This window comes from Vollenhovia emeryi, unplaced genomic scaffold, assembly GCF_000949405.1.
Source record: "Vollenhovia emeryi isolate VEMERY1.0 unplaced genomic scaffold, V.emery_V1.0 DF939172.1, whole genome shotgun sequence".
NCBI classification, from domain to species: Eukaryota; Metazoa; Arthropoda; class Insecta; order Hymenoptera; family Formicidae; genus Vollenhovia; species Vollenhovia emeryi.
Genome location: NW_011967194.1, coordinates 1 through 11,725, shown reverse-complemented (window position 1 = coordinate 11,725; position 11,725 = coordinate 1). Strand labels below are relative to the sequence as shown.

At 34.5% G+C, this 11,725-nt stretch overlaps 2 protein-coding genes across 8 annotated transcripts in view; one reads left to right on the top strand and one right to left on the bottom strand.

The window, feature by feature from the left end:
• Positions 1–8,371, top strand: part of LOC105563660 (scavenger receptor class B member 1-like) — a 23,005-nt gene extending 14,634 nt beyond the window's left edge. For all 4 annotated transcript variants that reach the window (XM_012015428.1, XM_012015429.1, XM_012015427.1 and 1 more), the window contains 6 exons: positions 392–592; positions 4,507–4,667; positions 5,045–5,331; positions 5,751–5,869; positions 6,620–6,745; positions 7,533–8,371. In XM_012015428.1, the coding sequence (XP_011870818.1) occupies positions 392–592; positions 4,507–4,667; positions 5,045–5,331; positions 5,751–5,869; positions 6,620–6,745; positions 7,533–7,835 (1,197 nt within the window). In that variant the 3' untranslated portion in view covers positions 7,836–8,371. The remainder of the gene's footprint in view (positions 1–391; positions 593–4,506; positions 4,668–5,044; positions 5,332–5,750; positions 5,870–6,619; positions 6,746–7,532) is intronic.
• A 199-nt stretch (positions 8,372–8,570) lies between these two features.
• Positions 8,571–11,207, bottom strand: LOC105563659 (serine/threonine-protein kinase pelle). 4 transcript variants are annotated; one of them, XM_012015425.1, is made up of 6 exons: positions 11,116–11,207; positions 10,859–11,021; positions 10,540–10,787; positions 9,773–10,354; positions 9,223–9,662; positions 8,571–9,039 (listed from the first exon to the last, which is right to left on the bottom strand). In XM_012015425.1, exons 3-6 carry the CDS (start codon positions 10,634–10,636, stop codon positions 8,701–8,703), a joined length of 1,458 nt encoding a protein of 485 aa, XP_011870815.1. In that variant the 5' UTR covers positions 10,637–10,787; positions 10,859–11,021; positions 11,116–11,207; the 3' UTR covers positions 8,571–8,700. The 4 variants fall into 4 exon arrangements, with proteins under 4 accessions (XP_011870815.1, XP_011870814.1, XP_011870816.1 ...); XM_012015424.1 differs by having other exon boundaries at positions 10,859–11,186; XM_012015426.1 differs by having other exon boundaries at positions 10,540–10,742; positions 10,859–11,186.
• Positions 11,208–11,725: the final 518 nt, after the last annotated feature.

Here is an 11,725-nt window from a genome sequence, read left to right as displayed (position 1 = left end):
CGTTTTGAACCTTTTTATCTAAAAAAAACTACTGCTCGGAACGAAAAATGGCAAATAACTTTTCAATTTATTTTTTCGACGACATTCTTGCTATGGTATTTTGATTCGCGAATTTCAGGACACCCTGTATGTATATGTATAATACATTGCAAGCTTGTGTATGCTCAATCTATATTTTTATATATTAGGAGTATTCATCCTTTAAAAAGACATTTTCACGATCTTTTCTTCAAGGCATATTTTGTTAATACAAATTTGTTTATTCATATGAGTGAAACTAATGTATATGTTCGTTTATCTTAAAAATTTTGTGTTCAATTCAATTTAATATTTAGGATTATTTAGGATAATTTTGCAAGACTACTATACGCACAAAAATATTATGATGCAGGGTGCTTCATCCGCTTTGAGTGATTCCGGATTTATGGTGAATTATCCTTTTGTACAACTGACTAATTTGATGAAAGCGAAACCGATTCTTAATATGACGGTTTACGATTATTTCTGGGGTTACGAGGATTCAATGGTAACATTGGCCAGTGGAATTGTGCCGAAGTTTGTCAACTTCCAAAAACTCGGTCTCTTAGATAGGGTGAGTAAACCGATTTCTTATATCTCAAACGATCCATTGAAATATATAATATTATAAAAGATTATTTTGCAATCATTGAAAATATATTTAGGCACATTTATCAGCTTACTTAATAATCAATTGCTTAATATCCCATTTTTATTTGAATGTATATTTAAGATAATTTAATATAAATATTTATATCTACGATGCAAAAGTATTTCTTTGGCTTGTTGCATTGCAATAGAAGAGAAAGCTAGATAATACGCCTGGTAAAAATATTCATCATTGGCGAGATAGGTAAATCCGCGAACAAAAGCATCTTCAATTTTCTCTTTGCTACCTCACATGTATGTATATGCATACATGAGATAATGATGTCTTCTGTAGAAATATTTAGTACATTTGATATATTCTGTAAAAATAGTGAAAAGTTATTATTTAAATCTTATTCATTTATAATATTTCGAAATAACTCTTCAATACTTTGGTTGCTGTATTAAAATGTATAGTTCCGCAGATAGCGCCAGTGTGTGCAAAGTTGGCTTTTATCATGTTGTTAAATCTTTTCGGTCATCAATAACTGCGTGTTTTCCAAGCGTTAAGAAGTCTAGAAATTCAGAAGGGGAATGCGCTTCAGCGTATACTTAGCCGGCAGCGAAAAAAAAAACTTTACAGTTATCAATTAACCAGTTTGAGGTGATTGGTCAATCAATAAATTTATTGCGGCCTAGTTCTTATCGATACAGTTAATCGTTAGGCATATAAAAACGTACTTTGGCAAAACCGGACGTAGAAGTTATAGCTTCACCGGCGTGCTCGCTTTCATCGAGCTCGCACTCGAACGTACGGCTCACAAAACAGCTGGAAAAGTGACCGAAAGTGACCGAAAGTTTCAGCGGCGCAGGGTGAAATCCAAGGGAAAGGGGAAGGGGGTGCGTTTTAATTAATCATACAAATGCCGGCGTTCATTCGCGATTACTACATCGTGGATAAACTGGTTAGAATCCAGACGCATTTCCGTCGAACACTTAACAAACGCGGTCTTGTGCAAAACGTGTTAACAACCATTCGTCTTGTATCTGACCTTTGAATGGAAAAATGTACATACGATTTTACAATGTTATTACGACCATTTATTTTATCGTAGAATGAGGCGAATAATAAAAATTCTAATAAAAAATCTTCGTCATTTGCGTCAAGCTGCGTTCAGCAAAGAAAGCAGCTTGGTAAGCGTTTTACACCGCGCAAACAGTAAATCTTGCAACAACTTTTGCTGAACGGTAGTTTCTGCTTTTCCAACATGTTTACTAAGCGCTCCTCATTTTTTCCAATATATTTGTAGTACGCTTAGGGCCGGTTGTTCCAATCTTTTGATAAATTAACTAATAATTAAATCATGTATATATGTCTTTGTTTTTCCTTCGAATTAAACAAAGGTATAAGTTATACGATTTAACCAACCAATAGTTAGTTTACCAAGGGGTTGGAAAAACCAACTCTTATCAAATGGAAAAAAGTGTGATTGGGAAACTTAACTGATTAAACCGCTAAGTGACGTTAAAAAAATCAACAGCATAGCATGCTGTTTCTGCTGGACGTTGCCATTGGCACTGCATAATCGGTCGCTTATTAAAAGTTCTGTAATCTTGTTGCACATTATCGAAGACTGGAAGATCACTTAGGTTTTGGCATAAAAAGAAACCGGTTTCTCAGCACAACTTTACCATCGCGAGTAATGTCATCATCATATTTCAGAATAACTTCTTGTCCCCAATGTTTGGATCCTGAAGAAATAATGGATGTTGGATGGAATAATTCGAAAAAGAGGAATTTTGCTCGTAGTAAGAAAATTAATTTCCACACATCCTGTCTGAAATCCACATCGTATGCAAATTAACTCAAGCGCACGCATTCTCTATGCACGATTAGCCACTAGTAACACTAGCTAATTTTCTCTTTCTCTCTCTCTCTCTCTCTCTCTCTCTCTCTCTCTCTCTCTCAATTTTTTAATGTACGTTAGGTTGTACATGGAGGATGATTGTTTTTGTACTTGGAGAGTAATTTCAAAACGGAGAGAATTATTTAATTAAAGCAATTTCAATTACAATATATTTTTTATTCGTCAAATTGGACGAAAATTTGATAACACAGTTTATTAAAATTAAAAATATTACTCAAGCTTTGTCTCAATTTAACTTTTTGAAAAAGAGCCTGCCTGTTTTTACCACTTTTTTTTTAAACCTAAATTTCGCAATGTTATACATTTTTGTTTTGTTTTATTTCTATTACATACATACATGTTTTATTTCTGTCACATTTTCTTTAGAGAGAGAGAGAGAGAGAGAGAGAGAGAGAGAAAGAGAGGGGGGGGGGAGTGAGTGTGTGTACATGTAACAGGTAGTATTATTTGATAATCTATGGCACAACCCTGATCGTGATCATACAACAGTAAGTACGCGCGAAAGCAATTGAGACAGTGTCGCGGACCCGTGTGTCTTGAATTGCCGTCGTTTTTCGCAATTGCGAGCCGCTGATCCTTTCACTATTTACGCACGCTCGTTTCAGGGTTCATGAGGTTAGCGTTAACGACTTTAAGCACTGTACGGCCTATGGTCCCAAGAGATACGCATGATTTTTTCTTTATCGCACTAATAATTCAAGTTGTCCTTGCGATATCTAACAAGATTGTTACTTTATTTATGAGTACGTAAAAAATGGCATGCACGAGGAGTAATCAAACAGATTTTTCGGCGACTTTGGGTAACATGTTATGGAGATTTGTAACAGACGCATTACTGCAAAACACATATATCATGATAACAGTAATAATAACGCATTAAAAAGATCTTGAAGAGTATTTAAAAAATTTTACTTTAGGCACTGATATCGGTGAATATATATCGTGACTTCTGATAACAAATCATTGCAAATGGCGTAGAGCGGTGGATAATTTTAACATTTTGAAAGTTTATTCACCAGCTCTTTTTATGTCAAATCCTGCACCACTGTACTTTACCCACACAGCAAAAGATCTGATACTTAAATCAGATATCTCGTAGATAATGTATCCTGAATATTTTAAGGATATCTGATGTCTTTTTTAATATCTCTTTTAAAAAATTATTGTCTATATTTTTATTTGTTTCTTTTATAATTATTTATTACTTAATAAAATCAGATATCAAATTTCAGATGAAATAATCATGACTTTTTAGAATCTGGAAAACATCTCTCAGATATTCAAGCGATATCTGAATAGATTTTGGTAGCAGATATTGTAATATTTAGATATCTCCCAGATATGTTTGTGACACTGTTTGCTGTATGGATAATATTTTAGCGAATCTCATTTGTGTAGTGTATGCGTGTGTTTCATGGTTCTATCTATGTTTTATCACCTGTGGAAAGACTTTCACAAATTTAAATGTTTTAATGTAATAGAAAATCACCATGTTTGACAATCGTAAAATAATTGTTGTGATAAATCATTAACGCGTATATATTAATCTAGAGTACGTAAGGTCCACGAGTACCGATTCATTAAAATTAAGAGCGTAAAAAAATTAGAAGCGATGAAATATGTTTTTGACTGAGTGAACCAATTATTTTTCGTTTATCGCTTTGCTATCACACATAATTGCACAAACTGTTGCGCTTCCATAAATTTAATTAACGTGACTTAATGGTCTTTCCGTTTCCAATAAATTAATGCGCATTTTTGTCTTTGGTACTGATTATGGAAACGTTTAATCTCACAGGTATTATATATTTAAATTTATCTTGTAAATAATTTTTCGAACAACAATTGAATAGATAGGTGGATCGTATCATCTATGAAGGAAATAATGTGTTTGAAAAGCGTTTAATAATAAAAAACCAAAACCAATTTTATGATAAAATTTACACAAAAACCTATATCTGTATTATTGTAGATGTACGACGAGGGTGAGAACATCATAACGGTATATATGGATAAACAGGCTAACATAATGGAAGAGAAAGGGCGATATCTCAGCATCGACAGATGGAATGGCAGCCCCGGTTTGGCGAATTGGGGATACGTCGAAACGGAGGGCAACGAAACGCGAAAAGAGTAAATAATTGTTTAATAATTGTTCTGCGGAAAACTATGTTCTCCCATTTAAATAGATAGACAGGCAGACATTATTGAAACATTCCAGCAATGTTCTTAAATTTATCACACGATAACAAATTAATTTTTAGTTATCTTAGTTAATACATATGATTTTATAAATCATGATTTTATAAAGGTTGAAGAGATTGTATGAAGAAGCAATTTTAAAAAAATAATAAAATGGATAAAATTTCAGATGAATGTATTGTATTTTATACGTTTGAATCATATTAAACTCTGTATTAAGATTTATACGTTGATCAATCGGTATTCGATTAAAATGTATGAAATAGTACTGTTATTTCAGATTTAAACAGTATTTTTTGTCGATTTAGGAATACAGTTTGTAACACACTTCAAGGCGCCACGGAAGGTACCATATTCCCACCGCACATCGATAAGCGGGCCAAGTTTAGGGTCTTCAGGAAATCATTTTGTCGTGCGCTACAGATTACGTATAGAAAAGAAGTTTGGACAAAAAACGGCATACCAGGATACCTTTACACCCTCGCGGATGATTTCGCTGATCCGCCCGATCTGAATCCGGACAATGAATGTTATTGCCGTAAGATGAAGACTTGTCTGAAGAAAGGATTGTCTGATTTATCACCGTGCTACTACAGTACGTATTCTTTCGAGATTCTTCTTTCTTTCTTCCTCTAGTATTTCTCTCCTATAAATAATTTGATTCAACCACGTTTAAAGAGCGCGTATTGATTATGAATGCGGATTTATAATTTTTTTTTGCAGAAATTCGTTAGACATAATGTAATTTACTGATAGAATACCAAATATATGTTATGAGATAATGAAGCGTCTATGAAATTCTAATTCCCTCGCTATACGGTTTCATTGCGTAATTGTTATAAAAGCAGCGAGTTTACGCCATGGCCTTTCTACACGCCATTTCCTTTGAGTCTGTATTAAATTATCGTATAGCTGTGATATTTTCTCGTTCAATGTCGCAAAGATACGTACGTTCCCTTTAAGAAGACTCATTGTCAAGAAGCTTAATAAATAATTCATGTATCTGGTTTTTAGATATCCCGGCGGCGGTATCGCTCCCACATTTTCTCGATGCTGATCCGAGTTTGCTGGAAGATGTGGAAGGTCTTGAGCCTGATCGAGAGAAGCACGAGTCTTATGTAATTCTGCAGCCGGTAAATAATATTAAATATTCAAAATAGTTGCAAATCTGAAAGCATAATTTGATATTAAGTTGTGAAAATATATCGCGAAAATCATTCTTTTGAAGAGACATTGCTGGAGAAAAATTCACGCGAGTTATTGACTAGCAGCAAATTGAGGATCATAATTGCATTAGATAAGCTTATTAGTACTCATCAATTATATACATTCTTATACAGGGTGGCGACATAAAACCGGATCCAAGCGTAAAATATAGCTAAAAAGACTGTTCGGGGCCGGTTTCATGTACGCCACTTTGTATTACGATTAGATAAGTCTTACGTACAGATTATTCAATCGCCATGGAATTTCTCAGAATTGCGTACGAAGAACGCATTCGAAAGTGGGCCATTATCTATTGCTATTTCAAACTTATCTAACGTCTATGTAATGATGACATGCAGCTGTCGACATCATGAGTTTCTCTAACATAAAATAATTAAATTCTAATTGATACACATGCTAATATATTTCAAGCTTCACGTACAATTTTTCATAAATAAAACATATTGCGATCAGGATGTTAAAAGTGCATTATAGCGAAAGGTATTTTCATAAAGAACTTGAAATTATTATTCAAATTGTACAATGGAACAATTATTTTCTTAAAATGAAATTCATGAGTGAGTGAAAGTAAAAAAATGTTGACGCTTTCTGATTTTCTAACGTTTGTTTAGATACATAAACTTGAGCGCAAGCTAATAATTTTCTTATTCTTTCAGTTGATCGGTATTCCCTTAGTCTTTCATTCTAGGGTTCAGACAAATTTGGTAATGCAACGCACACGTTACAATTCTAAAATTACGGCATTCAATAACATAACGGTGCCCTTAATATGGATCGATATGGTGAGTAATTTTGTAACTGATTTATAAAGATCGCCTTCTCTGAAAGCTACGATATACTTGTATGACATATTTCTCTCCGCTTTCTCTAATTTGTTTCTTTTATTGCACCTATAACTAGCCGTGATTTACGCTGCAACACTATCATTGATGTTTCCATGAAAAAATATCACTCAACCTGAAATACGCATATTGATAATATGAAATAATTGAGAAGTTATTAGGAAATATCCGAAGTTAGATTGAATTTTTTTTTAGTTGCACTTCGATAATCTTGTTTAATTCTGTTATTAAATGTCATTTCTTTTCTCAATTTGTTCTTGACATTCTTTTCTTTTTCATTTCTTCCGACGCATACAGTTTTTATATAAAAATTAATATCAAATTAATATCACAAATGTTAACACTGTATCAATCTGTAAAATTTAAATTTGTAGTTACACTCGCTTGAAAAGGGCCAAAACCCATGGTCGAAACGTAGCGATACTAAATCATTAAAATTGCCAGATATGGTCAACCAAATTATATGTTTTTAATTTTTGCTGGTGACCCTGAAGAGTTTCTGATTAGTTTTTATATAAAGTTCTGTATTGTTTAAATACACATTTCTCATACTGATAACCCACAGCTTTTCATCACAGTACGAGTACGATTAGAAATCTTATATGAAATAATATTCTTGTATATTTACGAAAATACTTTTTGTAAATATATAAATGTTGTATATATACATATCATATTTTATTATTAAATTATGCAATAAATTTCTTTTCCCTTCTTTTTCTTGCAGCACATTTTGTCGCTGCCGACCTTTATGATAGTTTGTCTGAAGTTAGCTCTTCAAATATTACCGATTGCACAGACAGTGGTGATGTATCTGCTTGGTGTTATCGGCGTGACGATGTCAGTGTTATCGCTGATTTCCATTGTATGGATACTTAATCAGCAACAGCAGCAGGAGCAGGAAATGGTCAGCAGTAACGACAATCCAGATTTGAGGATACCGCTATGCAATGGTCAATATACTTCCATTCATATTTTACCGACGGTCAACAGGATTGCGTCAAAGACAGATTGTTTGGTGGATAATTAGATGCCATAGTGAATATTGGTGAAATGTTCGCGCATGTGATCACATCAGTGGAAATACGGGGAAGAGATGTGATCTTTTTCACAGACTTACTATCATCGGTGCGTGACTCGGTTTAGAATGAAGCGAATCGATGAAATTCTCTTGTTCTCCTTGCGATAATTTTTTATCTGCAGCATGTCCACCATAGTGATAGAAATTACATGAAATCATCATAGCGCGAAGAAAATTTAGGTAATGCACGATAAAATGTACATATAAACGAATGATATATTTAAGATATTTTCGATGCATATGTATACCTCAATGCAATTAAACTTTAAGTTTAAACACGGCAAATGTGATAACGTTACAGATGTTTTTATCGTGTACATCTCTACTTTTAATATACTAAAAAAATACTCCAATGACGAATAAATTTATTGTATATAATATAAAATAAAAGAAAAATAAAAGTTGTAATTCTGACACAACAGCATTGTAAATGATAGTATATTGGAATATTAAATACAATTAAAGAAAGAAGTTTTATGACTTAACACTATGCGCTGCTTTTCATTGATCTCGATAAAACTTATTTTTGTACCGAATACAATTGGCAATTTATAATTATTGTTAGTGATCTAATTATAAATCCATATGTATCTGAATATTTCAAGGAAATAAAAATATAATAAGAGGAGCGTGTAGTGTTAGCTGTCTTATAAAATTAAAATTTATCAATAAAACTGATTAATATATATGTATAGAAATTATTTAATTACGTTCGATAAGAATGATATAAGTATTTACAATATATTATCTACATGTGTGCATGCGTGTGTGTAACTTGTATTTCAAACATATGCAACCAAATGCTTATGAAATTTCACAAGTTATTCAATGTTTCAAATACAATTTCCATTGTAGGTCGATTTTGGGCAAATTCATTGGCACACCACATGCCTATAGACAGTAAATTTGTAGACACTTCTTTGTTGTATTCACCTCCCTTTTTATCTATCAATAACGACAGATTGTTCTTCGATGATTCAATTAAATGTACCAGTAATTTGTTTTCGGGCCGTGAATCGTCGTAGGCTCGAAGACCAGTTGCCATCTCGAACAAGACAATACCGTAACTGTAAGAGTCTATTTTTGTAGACAATTTTTTGTCACGTAAAAATTCGTCCGGTAGGTAGGGTCTAGTTCCATGGATTCTGCTGATCTAATAATTAATAATTATTATGAACAATTTTTCATAACAATTGCCCATTGTAATAAAATCATCAAATTATATTACATTTAGTATTTAAATCTTTAAGAAAACATCTTGTGTAGTTTTCTAGCTGACTAAAAATCACATTCACGTTACATTTTTTATTTTATTTACCTACTAATAGTTACTTACCTTCATACTGTCCCTATCGGGACCTTCCCGCGCCAAACCAAAATCTCCAATTCTAGGCTCGAAATTTTTATCCAACAAAATATTCGCACTTTTAATATCACCATGGATCAACGGTTTTTCCCCGATGGTGTGCAAGTATTGCAATCCGCGTGCTATACCTTTGGCAATGTCATGTCTTTGCAGCCACAGTAACGGTTTCGTCTTTTGCCTTAATAGTAGTCTATCTTCTAAAGATCCGTTCTTCATGAGCTGATAGACCAAGCACGGTGCTTCGCCACCAAGGCTGTATGCATATAGCGGCAAGATATTTTCGTGGGTACGAGAATTCAAGATCTTTATTTCCTTCAATGACTGCTGGAGCTGCAGTTTGTAACTTTCATCCGAGTCGGATCCTTTCTGTCGGATTTTCTTTATTGCAACATCGGTATTTTTCCATATGCCTGCAACATATACAAATGTTACTTGAGGAAACCTTTAAGATAATCAAACGTTCTTAATTTAACAATCTTTTTAGTAATCCACACGTTAATAAATAAATTAAATAACGTACCTCTGTAGACTGTTCCAAAACCACCTCTTCCTAATACGTTGTGCTGATTCCATCCATCCGTGGCAATAGCTAGTTCGCTATAGCTTGCCTGTGGCAAGGTAGATTCTGTTCTTGGCAGTGGCGATTCATTGATCTTTTTCTCATTGCTACCAGTATTTTGCGGAGACGGTGAGAAAACAGCAGCGGCAGCTGCCAGCGAAGCTACTAATAAATTATTGGAGTTGCTTGGGCTGATGCCCAACTGTGCCATTTGATTTAAGACTTTATTGACACTCTGCTGCGGCAGTGCGCATTGATTAAAATTCTGCGTGCCGATCTTTAAATCTTTGGTATTCTTGTTGACCGCCTGCGTGCGCGCCACGTGTTGCAAGTTGGCTTCTCCGTTGTGCAGAAGCCTGTGAAATTTTCGATCCACAAAAGGTAATAGCTGTTTCATTGCCTGATAGTGCTGTATTCTGGACAACAACACAAATAATTCCGTTATCGTATGATTGAGATTACCCCATAGCGTCAAGAGTTCATCCGTGGGATTTTTCTCCTTTCTTAAGTTTTGTATTGTCAGGACGTCATATTGCATAGCGCCTGCAGATATTACATTAATATAGAAAAAATATTGTTACAGACTGCTAAGCGATAAGCAAAACTCCGTCGCAAAAGTTGAAAGAGAGATGCAATCTAACGCAAACTCATGCGGCAGGTGATCGAGACGAATAAGACGAGCAATAAGCAAGCGAGTTGGAATGCAACGAGACTTCCTGGTCACGTACCAGCCAACGCCTCCCACTTGTCGTTTTGGTTCATAATTTTGCAAAACTCCAGCCGTTCCAAGAACGGCAGATGGTAGATGTATTTCATGTTCTCCATTTCGCCGACTTGTCAGGCCGCAATCGTTGTATCGCAGATTTATTACGCGCTCAATTCCCTGTACACACGTACCTGGCACATAACCTGAGAGCAGCCACTGGAATTACTGGAACCAGAGAGAAACCTGAGGGCGGCCACGCCGGCGTTTTACCTGATACCAGAGAGAAACATGAGAGCGGCCACTCTGGTCTTATTGTCTTATTGATGAGTTTTACTTGTTACCATTTCGCTAAGCAGTTTCCAGCGCTTTACGCCCACTTTTATTTTTGAAACTACTCCGCTACGCCCATTTTCAAGCACTGTCGATAAAGTCTCCAGGTAATACTGAAGGAGAGTCTCTCATTCTCCGTTTTTCATGAAAATTCATAGGATCGTGTATTTTTGCCTGTAAAACACGAATTTGCAAGTTAAAATTGTCGCTCGGCACTACTAAGAGAGTTATAAATTGTTAAAATCTGACAGTTGTGAGGTTAGGATACCTGTCGTACCGACACCAACAAACACTATACGCGAACAGCGTATAAGGACCGGCCAAAAGAGATCGAGCGTCAGGAGGAGACGATACCATGCAAGAATCTGAAAAAAACACACGAAGAACAAAACAGTCGTACATAAATTATATATCGTACAAAATTAATAAATAATCAACAGGTTTATAAAATTTAAGTTATATTTCTTCAGTTTTTTAGTTTTGACCTTGAAAATGACCTTGTCGCAAATTTTTATTCTCATATTCGTAATCAGCGTTTAAAAATACAAAAAATAGTGTCGCTTCAAAAAGATCGGAGGGTTCACCGATTCGGATTTAACTACTGTAACCAATAGTTATCCGATAAAACCAGTACCACTATACATATAAATGTGTAACAAAAATCGTACTGTAAATGCGCAAACGAAAATCTATCGCATAAAAGATTATTTTAGACCAACTTAAAATTTCATACAATAGAAAAGTTAATCTAAAGAGGCCCTCCGCCGCCCCCGCCAAATTCTTATCGGCGGTCCTCTTTTGTTTGCGATAAAATTAAGTTTTTACACTTTTATAACTTGGCGCAAAAAGATCGTAAGTCCCGAAAATTAAAAATATTA

Coding starts and splice junctions, on each gene's coding strand:
- LOC105563659 (XM_012015425.1), bottom strand. CDS start 10,636: ATGGAGAACATGAAATACATCTACCATCTGCCGTTCTTGGAACGGCTG. Junction 9,663..9,772: donor TTTTGGAACAGTCTACAGAG/GTACGTTATTTA, acceptor TATATGTTGCAG/GCATATGGAAAAATACCGAT. Junction 9,040..9,222: donor CCGATAGGGACAGTATGAAG/GTAAGTAACTAT, acceptor ATTAATTATTAG/ATCAGCAGAATCCATGGAAC.